Here is a 26,433-nt window from a genome sequence, read left to right on the forward strand (position 1 = left end):
CTTACCGTATGTTGAATCTGTCACACTGATAAAGGAGGCACGGTATTCAGCACAAGTCAAAATATGTGTTGAGAAGATATTAAACTTTAATCAAATTATGGACTTCTTTGAAGTCGACACTAGAACTTTTCAAATGTCTTGGGATTTGTTGGCTACTGCATTTGAACTTCATGCATTTAATTTACTCTTTATGCTGGACAAGGACTTGGAAGCAATCCTTTCAGCTTAGCGCTGAAGCACTGCCAGAAAATCATTCAGGAGCTTACAGTGTCCTTGCTTTATGATATGACCTGTAATTTTCATTAGGCTCCAGTCTCTATTAACAAAAATAATATTCATGATACAAGATGACTTAAAAGTACAACTGGTAACATCAGCTGTCAAACACAATGAAATATAATGTACTTTTGCAGATACACTCATAGATAATACTGAAATTGTGGCTAAGAAAACAAAATTGATAGAATATACTTAAAACACTGCATTTATTACAAAGGTGCAGAAAGTTTATGCCATTTCTTTTGAATACTTACATTTAAACGACAAACAAAATACAGAGCTAGGTTACAGTGTGTAATAAAATCAACAATGATTATCTAGTAAATTCAGTACAGAGTATTCTACTGTACTTAGTTTCACAAAACATTTCTGAAACAAAGGCACTTACAGAATTTTTAAAAATGAACATAGACTCTTTTGACATTTAAAATTTTAATTCCATTCCCCCTCCCCTGTGGAGAACCGACTCATCAACATGAAGGCAATGGCTGCTTGGAGTGACAACTCAGCAGTGCTTAAACTAAAAGTCTATGGATCAACTTCTCCATCTTTCCCATAACCATCCCATTCTCTTAACCACATAAAAACAAGTTTCAATGGGTTGCATGGCGACAACTTAATAAAATTTGGTCCTATGCCTCATTGTTAATGATGATTCATACATTAACAATAAGAGATCTGTCTGGTCGGGCGCTCCAATTATGAAGTGAGGAAGGTGAACCATTTTCTTTCAGAGTTTTGTAACTGAAGTGGTAATACTACTACTAAAGTAACTTCTCATATAGTAATGATCCACCTCTTCACTTGTATATAGTTATTAGCATATGTTCACTGAAGGAAAGCTATACATTTTCAGGATCTTTAACCCTATCCCTCATCTCCTCCCACCACTCCACATACAGTGGGGTTCAGGGCAATTTATTTGGTCTGTACAACATCTACACGAAAACTTCAGATTTGGGGACCTCTATTGTTGTCACTTTGCTTTCCTACAACCTGTTCCTTTGGGATGATGGCAGATGACTGAGCCAACTTCTTGTGAAATTGCAGATTTTCCTTTTATAACCAAAACATAACCCTACTAACAGTGTCACAAACTGTGTGCTTTGTCACATCAGACAAAAGCAGGAAGAGGAAAGAAGGAGAGGTACAGAGTGACCACCTCACACAGCCCAGGGCGGGAACACTGTCCCTGTGCTCGGCTAGCTGGCCGCACCTCACCAGCCAGACTCCATCCTTTCTGCAGTTATTCAGCTCCCTCCTGTGCATAAAAGCTCCAGATTTCTAGGGAAACACTTAACCCCCCATACAGAAGACACTGTCCATTTTTGGTTGTACTCTAGCCATTAACTTCAAGACTCTTAGAAAGGTGTAACACAAGGGCACAGGTTGTCATGAATCACAATGCTAAAGCTTTTCTACAAGTTTCTTCTGAAATGCCTTGAAGACTTTACTGAAAAAATAATCGGAATAACCCAGAAATAAACGTAAAAAATCAGGAAGAGAAATAAGGCTGCCTTTGACAGCAGCAGTTTCCATCCATCATGAGGTAAAACAATGCCACTGTCTATGTTTTTCAAACAGTAATACACCCTAAATATAGAATTGCAGGACATATGGCCTAATGGCCTCTCTAAGAAAGTAAAAACAGTGTATGAGATACGTCAAAATTATTTCACCAATTATGTCACCGTGATACATAGGGACTAGACAGCTCTTCTGAGGAATTACACATTATATTTCAATGTTAGGAAAGATAGAATTGTAAAGTACACTAAAAAAAAAAATCATTACTCTTTTGATCAATACCGGGCGTACAGAGCCAAAAGCCTTGCAAACAGCAATAATAGTCGTGGGGATGTCTCAGGACGTTTCATGACTGCAAGCACTACCTAGTTGAACATACCTTACCTCGCTGTGACCAGACCCTACCACTCTTCCTTTCCCTGACTTCTCGTTCTCTGCTCAGCTTTATGAGAATGTTGAAGACAAGGGTGGTTTAATCTCTCCTGTGTGTTGAGCTGGGATTTCTTATCCCCCCTTGCATATCAGTATTCAAATGAAGACTGAGTTTATAAAGATCTGTCATCCCCAGGTTCCTGCCAGCTGCGGTTCTCACTACAGACAGTGACAAACCCTAAGCATTTAAAAACCCCAATCTACTTCTGACATCTCTCCTGTAAATTAAATTCCTTCCCTGTGATGAGGCAGGACTGAACATTGGTAGGAGCTTCTGCTTAACGTATGATTAAGGTGCTAATTTTTCTTCCAAACTCATCAACAACACACAACTTAAGTAAATTGTCCAATAATACTTGGACAACAAATACTTGTCCAACAATTTTTACCAAGAATCCTCAGGTTTTCAGCTTTTGATCTATTTGTCCTACGAAGTGGCAGAGAGTTTGGTTTTCTTGCTCATTTCTAGCTATAAATTAAAATGGCCTGAGAAAACACCCAATAAAGGCACAGTTTTAAAGCCTTAAAATTGGGAAAGAAAATAAGGAAATTATTAACTTATGCTACTTACCATAGAAAAAATCAACTAGTCCAAAGACAATTAAATGTGGTTTGCTACCCCTTACTGAAGGCAAATGTGTTTCAAAAACAGGAAAATTCCCTTCTGAGTGGTACATGAAATGTATTACACTATAGCTTACCTAACAATAGTAGCTTCAAAACAGGCAAAACATACATAACATGCATCAGGTAGTTTCTTAGAGATTAAGTCTTTATGTTTTAATACTGTGCAAAAGATTGCTACAGCTTTGGGTGTCTGACAATGCTCTTCTCATTGTATATAGAACAAAACATCTTTTTGTATTTGCTTGAGGTATAAATTAAAAACCTTTGCAAGAAAAATACTCCTTCCTCATACTCACATTAAAAAAAAAATAAGGAATTAACTTTCACTTTACTGAGAAAAAAGACTGCTGTCTTCCAGAAAAATATACTGCAGGTGCACAGTGTAAACAGGACAAATTATACTTTTAAAAGTTTTGTATGCAGAAGCATAGTAGAAGATCTTTTCAATAGACGGGCTTCTGAGGATCCATGTAAGCAGGGTTGTACGGGGGCTGGCTGACTGGGTACGGTGCTCCCGCACCAGCTGCAAAAGCAAAACACAAGAAAAAGCAGATTTGTACAATTTATATTCCAAATTCTACATCTATAATGGCAATTTCTGTTTTGAGCACACAGAGGTTCAATTTATCTAGCGTCTTAACTGGATTTGAGAACAATTTGTGCAAACTCATAAAGCATCCACATTTCAAAAGAAAGATCACAAAACCCTTTGTTCTTGTGGGGTTTTTTTGATGGTTGAGTGTACATGTGTATTATGGTAGCCACAAGAACATGGTTCGCCTCTGGGGAGAACATAGTCTACAACAAAAGGAATGGATCTGGTCAAAAAAAACAGCTAGTGGAAGTCAGAGAAGCACAGACAACAGGATATACCTACAGTAAGCCAAGAAGTGAAAATAAACCACTGGGCAAAGGACCAGAGAAAGCATCTCAGGACTCCTCCAGAGAAAATGCTTTCCTGGGAAGTTGCACAAAGTTAATTAAAAAGTACAGTAACAGTGGAAAAAATGTACCCCCACTAACTGAGCACACATTAAAGAGTTTGACATAGATACTGTATCACTCAGAAGATATCCTTATTTTCTAGCATTGTGAGACAAGCTGCTCTCTTCATTTTCAGGTGTCTTAAATAACACAGCACCTGATCAGATCCCTGGAATGTACAGATGTGCTCATCTTGCGCTGACCTTGTAAAGCGAGTGGGTTTGGCTCCTGTGTGACAGAGCAGGTATTCTCTCCCTTGCCTGTGACCTAATTAAGAGACTACCCTTTGGTTAATAGACAAATAAAGGAAAGCATTCTCATTTTAAGGCATTCTCAGCTGGCAACATGGAAAGTGCTTCAAGATTCTCCCAGGAGAACAAAAAAAATAATATTAAAGAACTAAGAAACCAGCAACAGTTTGAGAAACCAGCGAGTAGGAGAAGCAAAGCTGATTGGTTCCCTCACATGATAAAGATGAGGCCAAAGTGCTTTGGGGTAATCCCATAAAACCCACAGCTTCTTCAGAGTCTACAACAGAAAAATAAAGTCGCAAGGCTTGCCAAGTCAGTGTTTTTACATGGGGGGGTCAGTTTGCACATTGTTATTGTGCAATTTCTACCTAAGACCATGAACAGCTATTTTACATTTGAGTTGTCATGAAAGACTTAGTTCCTAAGGGCACTGTCTACTCTTCAGGACCACGCTTTGCTTGCTATTCAGAAGGATGAACGGTGAGTTTTGTGAGAGGATGAAGATCCTGGGACAGACAACAGCTGAGTTCTGGCCCCTCTGAACAGCCAGGAGAACAGCTATTCCCAGCGGAAGTGGGAATTAGTCACAGCAACAATGAAGCTGCATGAAAACAATACTGTGAAAGAAGGAAAGCAGAAGAAAAGAAATTCCGATAATTCTAACTGCTAGTCATCAGCAAGCTTGTCTGAAGTTGATCAGAGACTCTGTATTCTATAAACATAGTGATGAACTACTAGAAAACGCCATTTGTGTATAGACTGAAACATCTAGCAAATATTAGATTAGAAAGGGTGTGTAGAAACACTCAACTACTATGCATATGTTAACTGGACTTTGATCTTAATATGAAATTTCAGCTGCATTAGTAAAACTTTCTACTGGATCCACTGGCAGTCTGATATGCCACCAGACTTCGCCAATACAGCTCCAGGTACATCTCCTCTTGCCATGCTTAACACAGAAATGGTGATGGGGAAGTTTCAGCAAGGGTGAATCACAGCATCCACCATAACCCCAGTTTTATATAATTTGTTTACATTTACTTAATATAGTCACAGAAAATAATAAATGTAAGTAATAGAAGATGGACTCTAAAGTGACTGTCTCTTCAGCTGTTTCAAAGATGAAGGAACACCCAGCATTGCCTTACCTGCCATCGTCTCATGATAAGCTGGGGGTCCTGACGGCTGCATGGGGTAAGGGGGGGGATACTGTGCAGGGTAGGGTGCTGCCGGCATGCCCGGCTGTGGCTGGATGGCCACTGGCTGGTATCCTTGATATGGGGCGACTGGGTAGCTGGGTGGCACTCCCTGTTGTTGGGGGTATGGAGCATGAACCACCGTTGTGGCCGTCGTGGTGGTGACAACAGCTACAAACAAGCAGAAGGAACATGGTTAGTGCTGGTGGTTCTAGGAGATCACCCAGGACAGCCAACAACAGTCATGTACAAAATGCTCTCTCTTCAGATCAATTTATCTCTTCAAAATCTGGGTAATTTCATTTCTGAAGTTCCACAAAAGATTTAGAAACCTGTGCCTCTGACTGTCCCACCAGTGGTCTCGCTGGTAATGAGAGCCCTTGCATACCGGGACAGCAGCCAACTTATCTCCTTGTTTCACAACCACAAAGAGCAAAGAATTTTTCTCGGACTGTTCAAAAACCAGGAACTCAATCCTGCAGCCAACCGATCTATCATTTGGTATGAGACTGGAAAAACTGCTCATTTTTAAATGTGATTGGCTTTTAAGGATTAAGGTGAGAAAGATCTCCTTTATTAAGTAAGGAAATCCCTACCAGGATTGCCCAAATGAGTTTCCTTTTGTATGTTGTCTACACACTAATGCACCCACATGTTAGTAGGTCTGTCTTCAAATAACAGTCAGAAAGGCAAATACACATTAGCTCATCAGTTCTGGTAGGAGCTGACGTTGCATCATTGGTTCATTTCTTTTACTGGGAGAAGATATAACACTTTATAATAAATTGCAATAATTTGTTTTCAAGATCTCCTTCCTCTTTATGCTACAATTACAGACTTTGTTCAAGATTGCACTGTTGCAGTCCCGGGCCTGTGGCATATTTTTCAAGCATATTTTTAAGATATTTGGAACCAATTTGAATTTAATTCTATCCCCCATTCACTTAAAAACAAAACAAAAAACACACACACAAAAATCTGAAAATCCACACATTAAGGGGGTGGGGACAGAGACCTTCTAACTCCTCCAAAAATATCCCAAAACATTGCTCTGCAACTTCACACTCTGAAGCAGCTAAACTGCTTATTTTTAATGTTTAGATATTGCAAGTTTTGTAGCAGAGATGTAATGCAACATTATTTTCACCTCTTATAAGAACACAATTTTCCAGAAAAAAGAAAACAAAAAGTCTTGTTCAAATATATGAAAAAGAAAAAAAACCACACAGGTACTTACGCCGTGGTCTTCGACATGCTTTATACAAACAGCAACATGAGCAGGTGAGGCACAGAATAAGAGTAACTGCAATCACCGCAAAAATACCAATTCCAATCGCAACAAAGGTTCCAAAACTGCAAAAAAGGTACCACCAGAAGTAGTTAGAGTCTTTCCCGCAGATTTATTACCCTTTACCGTAACCTAACATTCTGCAGCAATCACACTGCTGCTCCCCCAATCTGTTACTCTTCCTACTTCATGCATTCAAACAAGAATCAATTGTTAAATGCAGCACCAGGTGAGGTCAGGTCTGCAAGTGAGCTGACCAACCTGACAGAGAATGCATTCCCCTGGACAGAAAAAGGACCCAACGCGAGTCTCTGATCCCTCTTGTTTTAGTGTGACTGCAACTCTTGTCATTTTAGTGCAACCGGGTCCCTTTATGTGTTCCAAAAGGCTACAGCGATAAGGTTTCAAAGCCACCAGTTTGATGACCTGATTTTCCAAGCATTACTGGACTGTTCTGAACACCCAGGAGTGTCTGAAATGAAGCGCCCCAGACCTTGGGGTGACGGTGAGTTCTTGGCACATTTGCAAGAGCTCCCAGCCCAACCTTGAGATGATCTCGGTACTGAGCAAACCCCTCCACGCTGCAGATTCTTGGCGAGTTCCTTGTGTTCTATTCCCTCACGCCTGGCATCTTTAGAAGCCACGTTTCACAAGGTTTGTAAGATCTGAAATTCGCCAACTTTACTGCAACAGCAAGTATGTTACAGTACATTATGGGAGACAGAAACACTGCTAAACCACAGAAACCTCGTATGGAAGGGCCAAAGATCACTCACTATAAAGGTTAAAGCTGGTGTATCAAATGATGGAGGCAGATGTAAAGCTTCTGTAAAGCATTAAATGCCTAGTGACAATTCCTTTTTAAGTGTTAAATAACATGATTTGTTTCCTACTGCCTGAAATTAATAAAACCCTTCTTCCATAGATGGCAAAGTCCCCAGCATTTTTACTTCTTAAAAAATGAACCAGGCATCAGTTTTGGGAACAATTGCAGGAAGTCAGGTTTAATGAACAAGCAGCTCTAAAATAACGAGTAAAGCACCAGTTTTATATCCATCCTGTTTTTGCTCCTTCATAGAGATTGTGGCTACAGAACTCTTTACGTTTTTTCCCCACTCAGTTTCCCGTTAACAGCTTTAAATAATATTACACATCTCAGGAACCTCCAGCAATTTTGACTTGGCTATCAAACAGCCACCAAATGTGAAAATTGTTTTTGAGCATCAATAACACTGGAAGGTTAAATCACTGACAGAAAAGAGGCAAAGCGCTTTATTATCCTCAGCCCAAATTCAGAAGATTTCACCTCAGTCTTCTAGAGCAACTTATGTTCAGTGTCCAGTTTACTGAGGGTTAAGCATTGACATATAAAACACATTCAATTTAAAACACATTTTTTTCCCCTAAGAGAGGTTCCATCAATTTTATTCTCCTTCTGCAACAGCTAGAAGAAAAAGCTTGGTTCAAATCTCTTTAAAGAATCTGAGCAACAATTTTATCTAACTGTAACTAACTTGTGCACTGATTTAGTGATGTACTAAATGAACGCTACGGAATTTCTCCTCAAGTACTCAATCTGATGCCGTGCATTGCCTACAGTCACTGCACCCAAGCATTTCTGTCTGAAACAGGAACTGCTGCAGCCTCCTGAAGTCACACAAGCGAGGTCAGAGACACTGCCAGGAAAGCAGATGATTGCAACACAGCTGAAAAACGTAAAGATGTGCGCATGCTTTGTCACGGTTATTTGCACCTTCACAGTATTGTAAGTTGCACATGCAAATGCCTTCCTAACTATGCTGCATTTAAGTGCTCCCCCCTTCCTCATGAGCATTAGTTTCACTTCAGCCCAGTAAAGTCACACCCAGCTCATCTCCATCCAAAAAGATCTTCTCTTACAAGACTGGTATAGAAAGGAAGATAGAAATGTAATTTCAAGAGGGGGAAGGAAGGGGGGAGAGATAAACACGCACAATAATATCGCATCCTGAAATACAGGCTGCCTGCTGTCCATGAGGCCAACAGAAAACATCCATCAACTTGGTTTGAAAACACACATCAAATACTTGTTTACATGGAAACTGATTAGATTTAAGAGTGACCTGTGGAATTCAGATCAATTATACAGGGTCCTTATTAAATACTAATTATATATATACATATACACACTGAAGAAGAGAAAGAGAGAGAAGTGTGCAGACGGATTAATTCACTAGACTTAACCATATTGATTGCAATGTTTGCAAGAAACAGCATGAGTGTCTGTAACGACCTATGGACACCTCTGGAAACTGCATGACAATCAATGTTAACTACAATTACTGCTGCTTTCAGAGTGCCAACAGCATTTTCCTTGCTCTTGCTGCTTTCTGTATCAACCTGAGAAAGCTCTCTCGCTAAGGAAGTTAATATTTCCATTACACACAATTATTACCAAGCAACAATAGCAGAGACAACAAAAGAAAAGTGTCTTCCAGGTTCTTCCTTGGGCTTTTTCCCCAGTAAAGAAGGAAAACACTTTTTTTGCTAGTGAACTATGCCCAGGAAAGAAATTGTTTGAAGAAAAGAGTTTTAGCCTGACAAGGACAGTTCGGATTCTCCATTTCTACAGACAATGACCGGCTTTGAACTCTAGCAGAGGCTGGGCAAAATCAAACAAACCTGAGAAATGGACAAAACAGACAAAGTGGAGCAACGTCTACTCATCCTAAATAAACTAGCACAGCAGCAAACTGGCAAACAGCCCTTATCTTTACCCAATTCCATTGTAATATGAGAAGAAAACAGCAGGAGCCCACCACCAGCATATAAACATTGGTCAGTTTGAAGCATAAGCTCCATTTGCTTGTTTGGAATAAAGTTTTCTGCTTACTGAAGCACATATCTCATTGCCTATTTACTATCTCTAATAAGGAAAGCAACAAAAGCAAAGCTCAGGGGAAAACAACCCCGCCATATAGTTATTTTCACCAAGTTGTTAGAGACACCCTGTGCGCTTTCATCATTTGTCTGTGTCTTTGCTAAAATGACATGACCACAGCAAGATGACATTTTGCATACGTGTTTTAAAGAGCTAAATGGAGGCACGTATTTAAAGTACAGGTGTGTCAAGTGTGTACACTTCAGAGTGTGGTTTTGTGTGTGTAAACACCGTGATTCAGTCCTTCCCACTGAAACACTCTGTGATTACTGCTGACCAAATTATAAGCCTTCAGAAACAGCCCAGTGAGTGAAACAACAGACGGGAGTCAGCTCTTCCCAGGGTTTTCTAAGGAGTATACACAACTGGATTACTGTAGGCATTTTATCAGCTGCTTTAGAGCAGAAGCATAATTTTCCCACCCGTGCTTGGGCTCATGCAGACTAATATAGTGAAACAGCAGAAGGCAGCGTGACATGGAAAACAAAACAGTGTGTGCTATCAACTTGCTGCACCACTCTTCAACAGTGGAGCTCTGCGGTATTTTTTTTAACCATTCCCACTGATAATCAAAACTAGCAATACTCTTTTGGAGTATCTGAATGGCCAGGGACTACCTTACTGTAATAACGTCTGTCCTTTTACTGCCCCAGCAGTACTGAGCACCCCTTCCTGAACATTCAGTAATATCCTGCTAGTGAAACTGCTGAGAAAAGTGCAGGAAGGCTCACAGTAATAGAAAATGTGACTCAAGCGAGGCCAGAATGGTGCTCAGTATATTTTACTCAGTGAACCATCTAAGCTTCAGGTTGTAAGATACTCCAGTTATTGTATTAAGACTCTTTTGCAGTGTGCTAACTCTAGAAAGCCTATACTCCTTTCTTAAATAAAACTGTTACTTCATTTGATTGCTTTCATTTGATGAATCTGTCTGAAAAGTCTCCTAAAACACACGGAAAAAATACATTCACATTAAATGATAATTTAATTACCAACTGTTAGCACTACACATAAATGAAAAAGACAAGACATAAGATTGTAGCTTAAAGATTCTTCCACTGAACGGTTAACCAACAAAGAAAAAAAAAGAAAAATCAAACAACCCCCCCACACACTTTACACCCTGCGTTCTGCAAACAAACTTCAGAAGTCAGGGTGGCCACGGCACCAGATCAGAATGCTCTTCTGGCATCACAGTTTGAATGGGTTTCCAGACTCCCACATTATATATACCATAGGCTCTAAATAAAGCACACACAGTTATAAACAGCTTGAGCTCGTTCACTGCCATTTCCTGCTTCCTTCTCTTCACAGAACAGCTAACTTTTGCCAATAATTTAATAGAAAACAAAACTGAGAACAAAACCAAACCCAACAGCAGTTTTACTGCAGCAATGATAAACTGCAGCTTCTCATAAAATCATGAGAAAGTGAATATGAAGAGAGGACCCCTGCCCCTTCCTACCACCACCGCTCTCTTTCCTGGGCCTGCTCCACTTCCACCCCTGTTCTCTCACCTTTGGAAAGCACTAAATTCTAGGTGTAACGAGCACTCCTCGCAGGCTCACCTTACCTTTACAGCCTTCTAATTATTCAAAACCTGTACGAATTCACAAAAAGGGAGTTCTGTGCTCGGTGCCTGTTTTACTCCTTTTTGGTACTTAATGAGCTGCAATGGACATGTTAAAATGAGAGAATCAAACTCATTTGTAGAAGTTAATTCTCAAGGCAGCTGTTAATATGAGAATTCTCAATCTTAAACACCGTCAAGTGGGAAAAAAAAACGTAAAATTCTTTGAGTGTATTTAAGGCCTTTTAAAATATCCAAGTTTCAAGTTCTGTAACATATTTCAAAACCTCAATATTTTGAGTCACTTAAGTTGGAGACATTTTGTAAGCCCTGCTGTAAAGGAAGTTTTTGCCTATCTATGCATTCATGACAATAGTGCACACTGCACCTCTTGTCTCTAAAAAAGAAAAAAAATACCCAAATGAGCAACAACAGGATCACTTAGTTCTGAAAAAAATAGTTTAAGCAGCCTATTTATTTTGCAAGTTTCAGTCTATTCTAAGATTTGTTCCATGCTACAAAAACACATGTTGGCAGGGTCCTTTTCAAAAGCATGGCTGGTTTTAAGAACAAACATTTACAAATACTGAGTAATGGCTGTAACACAGGGTGGTCTGGAAAGACTTCAGAAGATAATTTAGGCCGCTCCTAAAAGTCCAAAAAAAATGAGTATAGGCGTATCATTCTTCACTGCTCCAGAAGAGGATACAGTTCCCAGAAATGCGTCAGAATGGTAAATGTCCAGACTTGCCCTGACCCAGGAATAGGGCATGACCAAACAAATCCCCTGACTAAGGTGATCCCATAAATCCAATATTTTAGTCACAGCCATACAATGCCACATACTGCCTCTAAAGCTTAGCAGGAAAATAAACTACTTTTGTTCTTTTGTTTTAAAGAAAAAGCAATATGACTTCCTAAGAGTCTTTCAGAGGGATTAGTTTTTATAACTTTACCAATAACACACTTCCTCAGTTTAACATTTTAGCATGAAGATTCAAAACATAAGAACCACTTTGCTAGAGACTCAAAACCAACATTTACTATTACACAAAAAGTAAACTCCTGTGAGGTTAACACTCACAGGAAAACACGAGCGTGACTTTAGCACTTGATAGACTGACTGGACTATTTTAGCACAGCTGGATTTTGGCCTGCAGGAACTTCAGCACATGTGGACAATTAAAATGTACACCGAAGAGTTAAGCCTCACAGTACAGGTGCAATCACACTAATTGCTGGTGCCAGCCATGGCCTGCTCCAGCCACTTAACCCAGAGCCTCCCTTCCCAAAATGAGAACTCTGCATGATCAAGAAGTGTCTAAGAAACAAGGGTCCAGTGATTCCTGTGGTGGGCAACAGGCAGCTTAAGACTCAGATTGAACAGCATGGTTTCAAAATTACAAAATCTTCAGTAGTTTCATCAGACCGGCAGGTTCAGAAGCGACACAAAGCAGTGAAGTGTGGACTGGAACAGCCATGTCTGCGTTGGTCTTTCAGACAAATGTTAACTCCAGTTAGCACTTGAGAGTGTCCCTCTGAGGGTCCTGCCCACAGACAGCTCCTTAACATGAAGAAAATGGTTTTATTTCCTTTTGGTTAACCCATCAGTGTGGTACCAGCTCAAGTAACCACTAATTGTAAACTGCTAAACTGCTCCAGCATGGACACCCATCAAATGCCACTGAAAACCAGTAAAACTTGTCGCGACCTTCCATAGTACTTTCTGGGTACCCTCAAAAAGAAGGGAAGTTCAGAGCAGGAGCCCCCCAACACAATCCCTGAGCCACCTCTGCTCACCTGCAGCCTGAACAACCCTGAGCCATATCCCCCGTGAGCAGCTGAGCACAGCCCAGTGACCCTGAGCATCGGCAAGGGGCTCTGCCATGACCGACAACGCCACGGTAAGCCAAGGAGCCCTGCAACTGCAAAAGTGTTACAGAAAAAGAGAATACACGAGTCTTTTGAGAAAAAGTTTGCTAAATATGTACTGAATGGGTCCTTTTTATATTTGTTCAAATGGAAAGCTGATGTGGGTTACTTTAAGCCCAAAATAATAAACTTTAATTTCATACACAAGACCTACAGGAAGTAAAGCTAATTACTACTTTTTTAAAGGATGCTAACATCTCGATTTCTTTAAGTAACATGTAACAGGTTCTTAAACAGCCTGTATGAGAAAGCGGCAGGGAAGGAACTTCCTGGAGTCTGTAGTTTTACTCAGACACCTGGATCTAGCAGGATATCATGGAGGATGTATACAAGCATCTCTTCTTGGCCTGTGAACACTTCACTTGTTCCAAATATGCCTATTTACATAAATTCCTTTGTAGTGCAAACTAAAAATACAACTTTCCAGGGAAGTTTACCAGGAAATATGTTATTGCACACTTTGTAGACAGTTAATTGCTATAGGTAACTGCTACATTAAAAATACGCACATAACAAGCAGAAAAAACTCAGGGCTGCAGTCAGCGGGACTAAAGTATTTCATCAACGGTGAATTAACACTGCAGCTTCAGGCAGGTCACAAGAATTTCAGGCAAGTCCATTGGACGCTCAGCATAAAAACTGGCCTTCAACACAACAAGCTCTTGCTTCTACAGATAATAAATACATTCAAAATGTTCCTTCAGTGGCAAAAAAAGAATGTAGACTGATTACAGGCATGGACATGACAGTGAGTCAGTTCCCCTCCTACTGTTATTATCCCACTTTAATGATACAGGATGTTACCACTCACCCTAATTGAAATTTTAGACTAACATAAAGGCAATGGGAGGGATTTTTTTGAAGTGGCCTATGGAATTAACAGAACAAGTTTAACAGAAAAAAAAAAAGTTAAGTACTGCAGAAAATTTCCCCACCTCAACAACATCTGCAATACTATGAATTTGCTACTGTCAATACTATACTAATTCTAAAAAGCAGATTTAAGTAACTAATTAGGAACTAGCTTGGCTAAAGAGTTAATGTTTTAAATAGTTTCTTAAAAAGGATTTTTTCTGGCAAATTGCAACCTGGTGTATGACTTGCCAAACACACTGAAACTGCAATCAAAGGAAGTTTAGAGTAGGTTACACCCACCAGCTTTGCTTACCATATAACCCAGCTCTTACACAAAACGCACCTCCTTCTTTACCCACATCGCTCACATGTCATCACATACATGAAAGTTAGAAACACAAAGTTTAAATCAGGTAAATCAATTATCCCATATGGGTTTTTCAAGGGGGTATATTCCAGTTAATATATACTGACTTACAAAATGCTTAATACAACTTATTACAATACAAACTATAATAACTGCAACTATCATCACTGGGAAAACTAGTTAACCACACCAAGAAAGAAACCCAAACATACTGAAAACCATTCCTAACCTGCTTGGTCTCAATGCAGCAGCAATTTCATTTGTTTCTTCAGCCAACTTGGCAAGCTTGTCAAGATGATCCTGGATCTTTAACGACATGTTCAGAATACAACACAGACCTCCAAGCCTCTGTAGTCTGTATCTGTCACTATTCCTGTCACTAGTGAGAGCACTAGTGTGACCTGCATCTCCATGTCCTGCCCTGTAAGAAAACATAAAGCTAGGCCTCGGACCTTTGAAAATGGGCTTTAGGGTTAGAAGCTGGGGATTATCCATTGGGCACTCATGTGGCGGGTCTTCATACTCCCATCCAGGGCACCCCAGGCACATGGGCCTCTAGCCTTTGCCAACATCATGGGTACAATGCCGGCGGAAGGCAGCTTTACGTAACATGTTGGCCTACATATGTTCTTAATGGGAATTGGCCCTTCTGGTCATTGGCTGTCATGGTTTAGCTGCCTCTGGCAACTAGACCCATGGCAACCGTTAACTCTCCTTTCCCTGTACCCAGTGCCATGGCGAAGAGGATGAGGAAAACAGAGTGTACTGGATGCCCTTCAAGTGAAAGCAAACTGTGGCCTGCACTCTGCTGCCAAAGGAATTGAGAATAACACATTAGCAGTATCAGCTGTGGCAGACCACTTGGCTGCCTTTGACTCCAGTTCTAGCACACCCAGCATGGCAGCAGCGTGACTTCATTCAGGCCACAATAGTCTACTGTTATCCTCCACCCTCCGCTGGATGTCCACACGGGACTGTTAAAGGGTGAGCAGGTCTTACTGATCACCTCTTGGCTCTCCAGTTCACAAATCAACTTACAGATGGGAATCAGAGAGTCCTGGTTAGTGTGATATTGCCGCTGGTGCACTGTAGTCTCAGCAACTAGCACCTGCTGTTCTTTGACCCTCTGCAACACTGCAACATAAGGGTCCTCTGAGAGACCAGGCAAGGCAGACAGCTGTTGAAAGTCCTCGGTCTCCACAGTTGCTATGCCAAAAGCCCACCAGTACCCTTTTGGGTCCTTAAAAATACCCTCTCCTGAAGTAGTCTACGCCAAGGGTGCACAAAGCACCTGGGCCAGTCACAGTAGGGCGATTTTGCCACTCTTTCCAAGTTAGAGTCACTTCAGCATTTAATAGAGTCAGCTCCTGGGATCTCCAAGTCACGCCAGCAATGCTGATGGGCTCTGCCCCTTCACAGTTTGATGGTATTAGGGTACATTGTGCACCGATGCCAACTAAAGCCTTGTACTCTTGTGTGCCTGACATGCCAGGCCATCGAATCCACACAGTCCAATAAACCTGTTGTCCCTCTCCTCCACCTGGCTGAAGGCAGGGCCCCTCTAGTCCTAGTCATGGTATTCATTACTCACTTTTAGTAAAAATGAATCAGAAGTCCCTTCAAGGGGATCAGAGGTAAGATCAGCTCTCCTACTCTGTCTGGAGAACTGCCCACTGGAAACTGGAGCAGTGTTTTTCCTGGCAGAACCCCCTGTTGTGATTGTTTTTCCTTACAACTCATGCGCCCATGCCTCTAGGACTGAGGTACGTTTTGTGTTCCATGTCCTCATGTCCCCTCCAATGGCCACGCAGATAAAACCAGACTTTGCCCCATTGTGTGTACCCTTTATATCCTCCCTCTTGAGACAAAGAACACCTACCCCTAATATCTGAAATACTGGTATGTACAGGTGAGGAGTAGAACTTATCCTCAAATCACTGGAACTTTTGGGACAGTTTCTCAGCATGTCTGGCTGTTTCTCCACAGCTGAGATGCAAGCCTGTATTGAAGAACACAGGCTTTCTTCATATTGCTGGAGTTGGCCAGCCAATTCATCCATCATTTGTCCCTCACCTTCTTTCCAGGACATTACTGTCAATAAGTTGGCATATGACAACAGTGTGCTCTGAAGAAACTTCTAACACATGGGTTGCGTGCACTGTACTTCACCTGGATCTGTGGGTAATAGCTCATTATTTGTATCACTATAAATCACTTTCAGCACCGCCAATTCCCTAAGATACTGGATACCTCTCCCCATGGTGGTCCACTTGCCTGGGTGACAGGGAACATCTTCCTTAAAGGGGCACCTTCATGCCTGACAGAAGGTGCCTTCAGAAGCTGAGGGCTTGTGTCTTTTTCCCAACTGCCTTGTCAATGCCCCCTACCCTAGACAGGGAACCCAGGTGCTTGGCTTCCTTACCCTCTCATTCCAAGCTACCAGCCCCATTATCTCAGCATCGGAGCAGCCAGGTAACAATGTGCTCACCTGGACAGCAGCTGAAATCTTTTCACACATCTCACACTTCACTCAGGGATGGGGATTCAGTGATTATCTCCTGTTCTGCCTCTTCTTCCTGTTCTGGTTCATCATCATCCCTCACCAAGCAAACTGATTTTTTTCTGTATTTCTTTTTCTGTATAGGGGCAACTGGTACAGACACGGGCTGGTTCTCTGGCTCAGCTGCAGTACTTGTCACCTGGGTTTGAGTAGCCATGTGCCTGTCACCTGGGTATGAGTAGCTGCAGTGTTTGGCAAGAGGACAGGAGTAGCTGCAGGGCCTGTCGGTCTGTTCTCCCTCCCTTCCCCTGAGGGTGCTGCACAGTAGTGGAGAGTGTGGTAAGTTGTGCCTCTTAGGAACAGCCACAGCATTTTCCTTCTAAATAGTCTATCACTTCATCAGGGTCCTGTAGCTCCAAACCATTGCAGCTGAGAAGTTCTCTAGATAACTGCTTATATTCTCCCAGGTGCCATGCCACCCAGGACCATCCAGTCTCAGGACAAACCTCTGAGCGATATCCTAAAAAAAAATCTTTTGTAACTCTAAGCATAACTTGGCACACATTCAGAGGACATAGCAATGAGAGCATGCTGGCTTCAACATGCCCAGGGCGTTAAAAATTCTCAAATACTGTTGTACCTAGCCTGATGAAGGGGGAGGTGAAAGAGTGGGGGGAATTATCCCCGACCCAGCCTTCCCCATGGACTGGATGTGATTACTAATCAATGCCAAGAGATGGTGCCCGAGGGATGGGAATGACAACAATCCCATACACAAATCCCAGCTTCACCATTTGGTCATAGATGTTGTCATATCATAAATCAATATTACACAGGACAGAAATATGATAACACTAATTCTTCTCCCAGAGGTGATAAACAGCACCACCAGGAATTTATAGAGCATGTAAGAACTTAGGTAGTACAGCCATGTGGGCAAGCAAAACATTGTGAACAGGGACTACTTAACTAATTAATAAATGCATACAACAAATTTTGGTTTAACACGCTCTGGTCAGATCTGTCATTATCCCAACCCTTCATACCCCATGTTGGGCACCAAAAAGGACTGTCCTGGCTTAGCAGCAGCTGGCATCTAGACGCATGGCAACTGTTTGCTCACTCCTCCTCTGATGGCAACACCATTTCAGAGTAGTAAACACTTGAGCACCGATGGCAAACTCCAGACCTCAGCTTGTGCTCAACCTCCCCCCACCCCAGACAACATCTTGCACTCAAAACACAATTGCATCTGACTCTTGTTTCTTGGGCTACAGGACCCTTCTCTGAGCGTCACCCTGCCTGGGGCTGTTTGACAAGCTATCTCCAGACCCAACCTGTATGCTAAAAATTTACTGTTTTCAGAGTTACACTGTGCAGAGGCATAGCAAAGCCCACAGAGATAGAAGATGGAACACTCTAGTAAGTACGTACAGTCAATGAAGCACACAACCACAGAAAAACGAACTCTGGAACGTAATCCAAGTGATTAATCTTACTGTGTCTTTGCATGTTTAGGCCAGGTTGTCTTGCTTTTTGCCATGAAACAGCCTTCTGTAGTCAGAAGGACACACTAACCCAACTGCGCACAACTGTCTCTCGAGCTGTGACAGCATTTTTCAATCTCTCCTTCCATCTCAGTTTCAGAGATGAACCTACACAAGCATTAAACCCCCTGCCTCAAGCAGGCAGCCGAGAACTCACTAATGGCAACTCACAACTGCTTTGTCAGCTTTAAGTAGCTTCCTCACTGAGAAAACAGTGAACACAAAACCAAATGCTCTACAATACACGTTACAACTACAAATTGTACAAGCTTACATTTACTTTTCAGGCTACTAAAAACACAGAACAATTTTTTTTTAATAGCTTCAATCCAAATCTCAGTTGTTTCCAGACAAGAAGCTTACATTCCTTAGTGAGATTAGCCTGTGTCTGAATGCAAGCCTTATAGAACAGGCTCTGTACGCAGTTTAACTCACTTATTACAGAAAATATTAAGGACCAAAACTGGAAAACAAGTCCTCTGCTCATTAAATAGAGACTGCTTACATTTCTAGAAGTTCTTTTCCAAGGAATAATCTTCCTAATTCTTTTTTATCATTGACAACCTATTGAAGATGCCAAACACACCATACAGCGTAAACTGAAATCTGTGACAGTGATAAGGGATGAGGTGGAGAAATGGGGCTTAGTTCAATATCACAGCATTTTATACTTTGTCTACAGAGAAAACATGCTTAAAAACATCTAAATTGATAGATAGCAAACTAGGATTACCACATCTTTCAGAGTTAGACATTTACCAATTCAAGTAGACCATTACAGATGCTGCATTTCAGACAAAGGTGGGCAGAATGACATGGATTGTGTCCATGTCACAAAAGCAGAACCAAGACAAGACAACACATTGATCAGCCCATGACAAAAATCAGAATGATTTCTGCTTAGAAAAACTGGTATCAGTTGCCCCAGCTATATTATTTCCTTCTGTAACTGTGATACAGATGTTCTGAATCACTTCAACTATTTAAACATCCAAATACTTCACAATTAGTTGAACTATGGATATGAGTCATCTAATCTCCTTTTCCAGTAAGAGTCACTATTGTAAAATTGGCACACCAAGGCTAAATAACCATGTTACCAATGCATGTCAATTGTGGTTCCAGTAAATCGGTGCTCTGCTTTTTGTAGTTTCCTAAAGCAATAATACTATATACTGCAGAATGAAAGGGGAAGAACAACTAAACTAACCTTACTACTCACAATCCATCTTTGAAACCAGAGCAGATCAGGGGAAAATTCAGTAATCCAATTAAAAGGGAAAAAAAAGAGTGAAACACCTTCCAGTAGTAAATCCTTGCCACAATGTATTCACTACCAGTGGAAATTGTACAAATTGTGTATGGTCATCTTACATGCAAGGAAAAAAGGTGGCAAATTTAATAAGCTCATTGGTATGAAATCTATGCCTATGCTCTGACCTAAAAGTTCTGAATGATCTTTCAGAATTAAGCAACAATGGAAAAAGCCCAAATTGAGTAAATGCTGACTTTTATACTCTTCCTAAAATACTTACATTTGCTTCCAAATGCAGTGTCTGGGAAGCACAATGCTTCCAAGTACTTTAAAGTACATTATTAAGATGCTCTGAAGAATGTCATTTATTGTCTTCAAAACATCCAAAAGAAGATTATAGGACATGAACTGCTTGCACTGTGAACAACACTTAATAGAGTTGCCCAAAGCACCTCAACAGCACTCGATACTCAATATTAAATACTGAAAGATATGAACATTAAAGGATACTAATGAGAATAAACCTACTAAAAAAACCTGGTGCCTTCTTCACTTGGACTTCTGCAGAAGACTCCAGAATAAACATGGCAAAAAAAATATCAAAAGCACAAGCAAACTAAAACCTCCTCATCTAGACAAGACAAGGAAGAAGATCCATACCGCCATGAACCCTTCCCTAACACTGCCCCACAGGATCACAGCATAATTGTGGCAGGTTTTGCAAGCAGGGAGAACAGACACCCCAGCTCACTCAGCCCAGTGGCAAATTCTCATGCAGTCTGTGATAAGCCCTCAGAGAGGTGAAATCCTCTTTAAAAGCCAGGATTTATGAGCAATGTGCCAGGGTAGTAGCAATGTAGGAAGAAGCAAGATGCAGGAACGCAGAACTAAATGCTTTCTGACCCTTAATCCAGGAAACCATCAGCTCCTCCCTGAGAAGGGCAGATTTGCAACTCATGAGGCACAAAGGAAGTTGCCCTGTCTTGCATCTCCTCCTGTTATAAACTCTTTAAAGACTAAGCTCCTCTTGCTGGAGATACAAAGACATATCTCAACTGACACCAGCCCTCCTCTCCAGACAGTAAAGTATGAAACATAATTATCAAGAAGCAATGTAAAACCTGTCTTTTGAAAAAAAACTGGCATGGAGCGTGAGGGTGGAGTATACCTTGCAGGCAGAAACCAGGGACACCTCTTCCAGAAGGAATACAGCTTACTACATGGTTAAAAAACCACACACACACACAAAAAAAAAAAAAAAAAACAAAAACAAAACAAACAAACAAACAAAAAAAACACCCAACAACAAAAAACCACCACCACACAAAAACCTGGGCAAAGTCTGTAATGAAACAGAAATCTACTTGATGTCCCACTGACCGCAGTCACAGAAGGTCCCACCACTTTAATTCCCAAAGTTGAAACATTCTAAATCGAACACCTAACGTCATTAGTCACTTTGGAAAGTTCTGGGATGTGGATGTGGTCTGGAGTCACATCTGGTTAGTTTTTCAAGGTTGGTACTTCATGAATAATTACCAACTTTCTATTAAAATTGCCTAACCAGAAAGCAAGGTTGATCTTCAGTCTAGGCCTTTGCACAACACATTATTTTTTCAAAGCTGTGATGTAACTGAAAGGTAAGAGAAATCACTAACGACCCGTTTTCTCAAGGACATCAATGATTCTGTCTTTATTTAGACATTCCACAGCTGAAAACAAAGTTAACAAAAGCAACTTAGCTGCTACTTCCTAAGTGACTTCTGTCATTTACAAATGCACCTTTATGGACTGTGGGCCTTGGTTACAATTCCTTTAATAATTGTGCAGATTGGTTTGGTTTTGTTTCTTTTATTTTTCTGTGTTTTTTAATAACTATGCTTGCTAGCATGGAAAAAAATAGTTATTACATTCTTTACATTTAACTTTTATTACTCGCACAGATTCAATATCTCTGCAGCCACGAAGATGAGAAATGGAAGTTTTTTCATATCTTTCTACTAAAAAATGCATCCAGAAGTGAACACTGATTGCAAGATGAGGCTCATGCCTGCTGTATGTGAACCATTTGAAGATATTTAAGACAGGCCCATCAGCCGAGCAAAGAAGATGGGCCATCCCTCCTCCAAAATATTCCTTACATCAACTCCTTCCTTGTGGAAGGCTATTGGGCCAAAAGACGATCCACCACGTTCATGTGCCCTCCCCACACCGATGCCCCGGCCCTGCCACGGCAGCGCTGCCTCTAGGAGCCCGGGGCGAGGTTCCTTCCCACCGCGGGCAGCTCCCGGGACGAGTGGGCGCTCCCACCCGCTGTGCCACGGAACGGGCACGGCCCCGAGCACCCGCCGCCCCAGCCCAGGAGGCGGGGGCGATGTCGCTGCCAGGGCCCCGCTGGCTCAAGGCTCCCGGTGCCGCAGGGTCCCCCCGCCCGCCGCGCCCGCTCACCCCATGCTCGCCGCCTCCGCCGCCGCTCGCCCCGCGCCCGCCGCCCGGCTCCGCCCCCGCGCACGTCACTCCGCTCGCCCCGCCCCCTTTTAAAAGGGCCGCAGCCACGGCCGGGGCTCCTGTGCAACATCCACGGGTCCCCTTTTCCCGGAGTTATTCAAAAATACGATGTCTCAAATACTCATAGCTCAGCATTAACCCTTGTCCGCGCTTTTTGGTCTTCCACGCTGTGAAAAATCGGAACGTTCTACAGCAGGTGTCTTGTAATCACCAGCATAGCGCACAGGCTTAAAAGAACATACTTTGAAATAGAACAAGAAATATTGACAAAAACTAAGCGCAAAAGATGCTATAAAGCAAGGAGATGCTTCAAACAAAAGCAGCTTCTGTTACTGAGCTATTCTGGACATAACCTGTCAGTATCTACAAGTACAGAGCACACACGCTAATGCTTTAGAGGACAACCTCCCCTCCAGTAACAATACAGACTGCTACACACAGCAATCGTTGTGATCTAAACAGCACAATGTAACGTCTTCCTCATATCTGCTGCTTCAGGTATCACTACATGGACACAGAGTTCGAGTGCTTCACATTCTTAACACACAAATCAGTTTTTCATTTTCTATGAGCATGTATTAATTGCACAATGAAGAACCTGCAAATAAACATCATTTTAAAAGCTGAGACTTTGCATGCCTTACCTGGGGCCAGGAATGTCATCATCAGGGTCCGAAAAAACCCGCATGTAATTTACATTGCTCAAGTCAGTGCTCCTGTAGTAAGAGAATTCATCTCAAAAATGGAATTTACAACTTATTGAAGTACCTGGCTAAATTCCAAATGCTTATGAAAGGTAATGTACATTAAAAAGAGAACGAGTATTTTTTGTCATCCTCAAAGATTAATTAAATCAGCCAAAAGTATCTGAAAATGCTAAAGAAAACATACACCAGTTCACGCATTGATTTGCGCACCTCATTCCATTTTACAGGTAAGTTACATGCATTAATATAGATCCCTGATACAGCCAGATACAGACCTGAAAGGTCCCTTCGTGAGTTTTTAACCATTAAAATGTGTATTTTTGCCATTTGAGAACAGAATTATAACCTGCTGCATACATTCACTTTGCCTCATACCTTCCACCAAGCAGATTACACTGAAATTGTTGTTCTTCACCAAATTTCAAGAACACATCCGAGCAACAGTACTGATGCCTGCAATCTCCGCAGCAGAAGTCGGGACAGGATTTTGCAGGTTGTGTCTTGCCATGACGATCAACATATTGCAGACAACCCTCACCCCAAACTGAAAATAAGATAAAATCCCATAGTTAGTAACTAAAGAAATAATAATACAAAGTCTCTTTCTCATACTGACCAGTCAGGTTAACATTTAACTATATTTCAAGTATGTTGGTTAGGTCTTACAAATAAATTATTTCTTTAGAGTATGGCAAAGGCAAATTACTTGCTCCTTGCAAACAAAGTATCTCGTCTTCATCAAGCAGCTCTTCCCAACTGTTCACACAGACACAAAGGACTAAACTCCATGCAAATATACTGAGATAAGATGAGATACTGGTGATGCTCCCTTCACTTCATCTGCTGGTGGCTACCAAATTACTATAAAGACTCAAAGCGCAACGTGAACAGCCAGACCTGGCAGAAATCCCACACAAGCCCTAAGATCAGTTAGAAGAAAATGATACATTTTCCTAGCTATTTGACTCAATGCCGAAGGTATAACAAAACCACATTCACTGTAGATCTGGATTTCCACATGACTTGGTTGTTTCTATCTGCTGCTTTGTTTACTTCACAGAAAATCCTGATCCTGTTAATCCATGGCATAAAACAGAGACGTCCTAAAACACAGATTCCAAGGATTAAAATTGGTCAAGTAGCGTTCTGCAAGCTTCAACCAGTGCAGCTACAGTAGTAAGGAAATTGACATGTTCACATACTAGGATGGGTTTCTTGGGGCACATCCCACCCTTTTCAGCACTCCATTGGTTTGATATATTCTATATAGTACTGGCTGTTTTCTCTCTCTCTTTGCCCTCTCAAGCCTGAATGACTGCAATGTAAGAACGGCACATTAAAAGCTTCCAACCGTCACAAAGAAAATATTTCCCAAAGCTTAAGCAAAAAGCATTTCCCAAGAAGAATCTTTAGCAAGAGTATCATTATAGTTTTCAGTCATAAACGCTGGTGGCAGCTGGTTTCTATTCCTCATTTTCCTTCCTATCACGCTATCAAAACATGCCGCAATGTTTTGCTACTAAGCCACATTCCATCCGAGACGCTCAAATTACTTAAGGTGTAGTTGTTCGGAGAAAGCAAATGAGAAGAGTCAAAGACGACAAATTTATGTCCCTTCAGAAGAAAAGTAAGGGGTATTTCCTGAAACATTTAAACTGATTTTGCCACTTGAAAACTCAGTCTTGACTCTCTGGCACCAAGACATAACTGAATATTTCAGCCAACATTAAAAAGGAAAAAAAAAAGTTCTAAGGGGGTAAATGTGGAGGTTTATTAAACACAAGCAAGGAGGAACAACTGTACCAATACCCCACGACTTCTGCTAATGTGTTTACACATGGTTTTGTCTGGTTCACTAGATTTTCCCTCTGCAGACACATAACATCACCTAACAACTCTCTCCTTTCCGTATGGCCAACAAGGAAATGAGAGGTAGCTAAACCGATTCCAAAATACCTTCTGAAATTACAAACAAAACAAGGCAACCAACAAAATTACTCCCTCCATCTCACAATTGTGATACTGCAGCACAATAAAATAACTTTATTCCTCTCTTTTCCATCAGATTGTGGCAGTCCTGAGACTCTTCCTTAACTGATTCAATTAATCAACGAGGGGCTTGTGGGACTTTTTTCCCCTGTTGGTTTTCTGCCACATTAATGATTTCAGCCTCCTCAGAAGAGGTCCAGTGTATGTCCAATGCAGCACAACATGAGGGCTAAAGCTGAGGGAGGCAGAAATGACCTCCTGTTTGATATATCTGCTACTGAGGGGTTTGTCCTGCCCTGCAGAACAGCAACCTGATGATTTCACACAAACAATATCACAAAAACCCTCTACCAAAGTGATCAAGTTCCACCTCAAGAGCAGAACTGCTAGACTATTTCCACTGAAGGTCCCCAACCATTCCAATACGAAAACTTCTAACTTACAGCTGCATCAGCACCATCACTGTAAACCAGCTTAAAGAGCCATTTTTCTGATGCTCACCCTTTGAAGCACTTAAGAGATAAAATTCTGACCATTTCAGCCATGCTCTAGCTCAGCTCTCAGACAAACTGTTATATTTTACTACTCTGACCAAGTTAAACATCCTCTTGCATATCCACAAAAGATCACGTTCACCTTTCCTGCACACGTCCGTGCAACATTTGATCCATCAGATAAAGCGATGTCACTGACACATACAACATCAAGAGTGCTTCTCCTTTTCTGATAAGTTCTATGATTACATCTACTTTTTCTCATCACATGACAAAACTGAGGAAGACCACATGCTCTCTCCTTTAAGCACAATAACAATATAGTTGCACATAGGGCTGCTGAAAGAAAACAACTATTATCAATGTCAGCATGTGATAACTCTGAACGAACTCAAATATCAAATGCATTTATATAAGCAATGCTGTTTATGCCATATCCTCACTTAACACCCAAGTATTTATATTATCTTGTCCTAAAGGGCTAAAATTTACTGTCCTGGGGGTGAAAAGGTGAAGGGGTTTAATGGGAAGCATTAAAAGTGACCAGCAGCCACTCTGTGGTTCATCGTTTCCCTCTCCTTACCTCAGGTTTACCAGTAGACAGTTCTCATTAGATGGGTCCACACAGTCATTACTGGGACGCTAATTGCTGCTAACACCACACTGGTATGAACACAAACCTACCTCGCTTCCAGTGTATCTTTCTCTCAGTGGACCCAATTCGCACCAGAACCCGTTGTCCAGGTGTGGAGATCACCTGCACACCCCGGGGCCTGTGACAAACCACCTCCTCTCGGGTGGGCCGGTCGTGCCCACTGCCGGGACGGCTGAGCTGAGGGGTCTCCGCTCGAAGCCAGGGGCTTTCCCGTGCCCAGGGCTTCGGCAGGGCCACCCAGGAGGAAGCAGCCCCGGCCGCGGAGGATCCCGGCAGTAGCTCCCAAAAGCCGCCTCAGCAAGAGACGCCGGAACCCGCCAGCGCTCCGTGAGCGCCGCGCCCCGCCGCTCGCAGCACCCGGCACCGCCCGCCCCCGACTCACCGGCCGCCGGCAGCAGGCAGAGCAGACCGAGACCGAACGCGCCCTGCCACGTTGCCATGAGCGCCGGCGCTTCTCCCCCGCCGGACGGTCAGAGCCGGAGCTCCGGTCCCCGGGGCGCCCACACGCGGTCGCGGGAGGAGCCGCGCGCGGGGCGGGGCTGTCTCG

General features: G+C 42.0%; 1 protein-coding gene across 6 annotated transcripts; it reads right to left on the reverse strand.

The window, feature by feature from the left end:
- Window positions 1-468: 468 nt before the first annotated feature.
- Window positions 469-26,433, reverse strand: SHISA5 (shisa family member 5). 6 transcript variants are annotated; one of them, XM_065074509.1, is made up of 7 exons: window positions 26,269-26,427; window positions 23,124-23,292; window positions 22,686-22,757; window positions 14,461-14,652; window positions 6,537-6,652; window positions 5,252-5,470; window positions 469-3,388 (listed from the first exon to the last, which is right to left on the reverse strand). In XM_065074509.1, exons 1-7 carry the CDS (start codon window positions 26,324-26,326, stop codon window positions 3,309-3,311), a joined length of 906 nt encoding a protein of 301 aa, XP_064930581.1. In that variant the 5' UTR covers window positions 26,327-26,427; the 3' UTR covers window positions 469-3,308. The 6 variants fall into 6 exon arrangements, with proteins under 6 accessions (XP_064930581.1, XP_064930584.1, XP_064930583.1 ...); XM_065074512.1 differs by lacking the exon at window positions 26,269-26,427 and adding an exon at window positions 25,916-25,925; XM_065074511.1 differs by lacking the exon at window positions 14,461-14,652 and having other exon boundaries at window positions 26,269-26,433.

The sequence above is a fragment of the Columba livia genome, chromosome 10, assembly GCF_036013475.1.
Source record: "Columba livia isolate bColLiv1 breed racing homer chromosome 10, bColLiv1.pat.W.v2, whole genome shotgun sequence".
Classification (NCBI taxonomy): domain Eukaryota; kingdom Metazoa; phylum Chordata; class Aves; order Columbiformes; family Columbidae; genus Columba; species Columba livia.

Bases quoted from the DNA above. Each gene is read 5' to 3' on its own strand.
- SHISA5 (XM_065074509.1), bottom strand. From the start codon at position 26,326: ATGGCAACGTGGCAGGGCGCGTTCGGTCTCGGTCTGCTCTGCCTGCTG. The intron at 14,653-22,685 runs GTAAGGCATGCA...GTTTTCTTACAG, and splicing joins GATGACATTCCTGGCCCCAG to GGCAGGACATGGAGATGCAG. The intron at 6,653-14,460 runs GTTAGGAATGGT...CCTTTTTTGCAG, and splicing joins GCTGCATTGAGACCAAGCAG to TTTTGGAACCTTTGTTGCGA.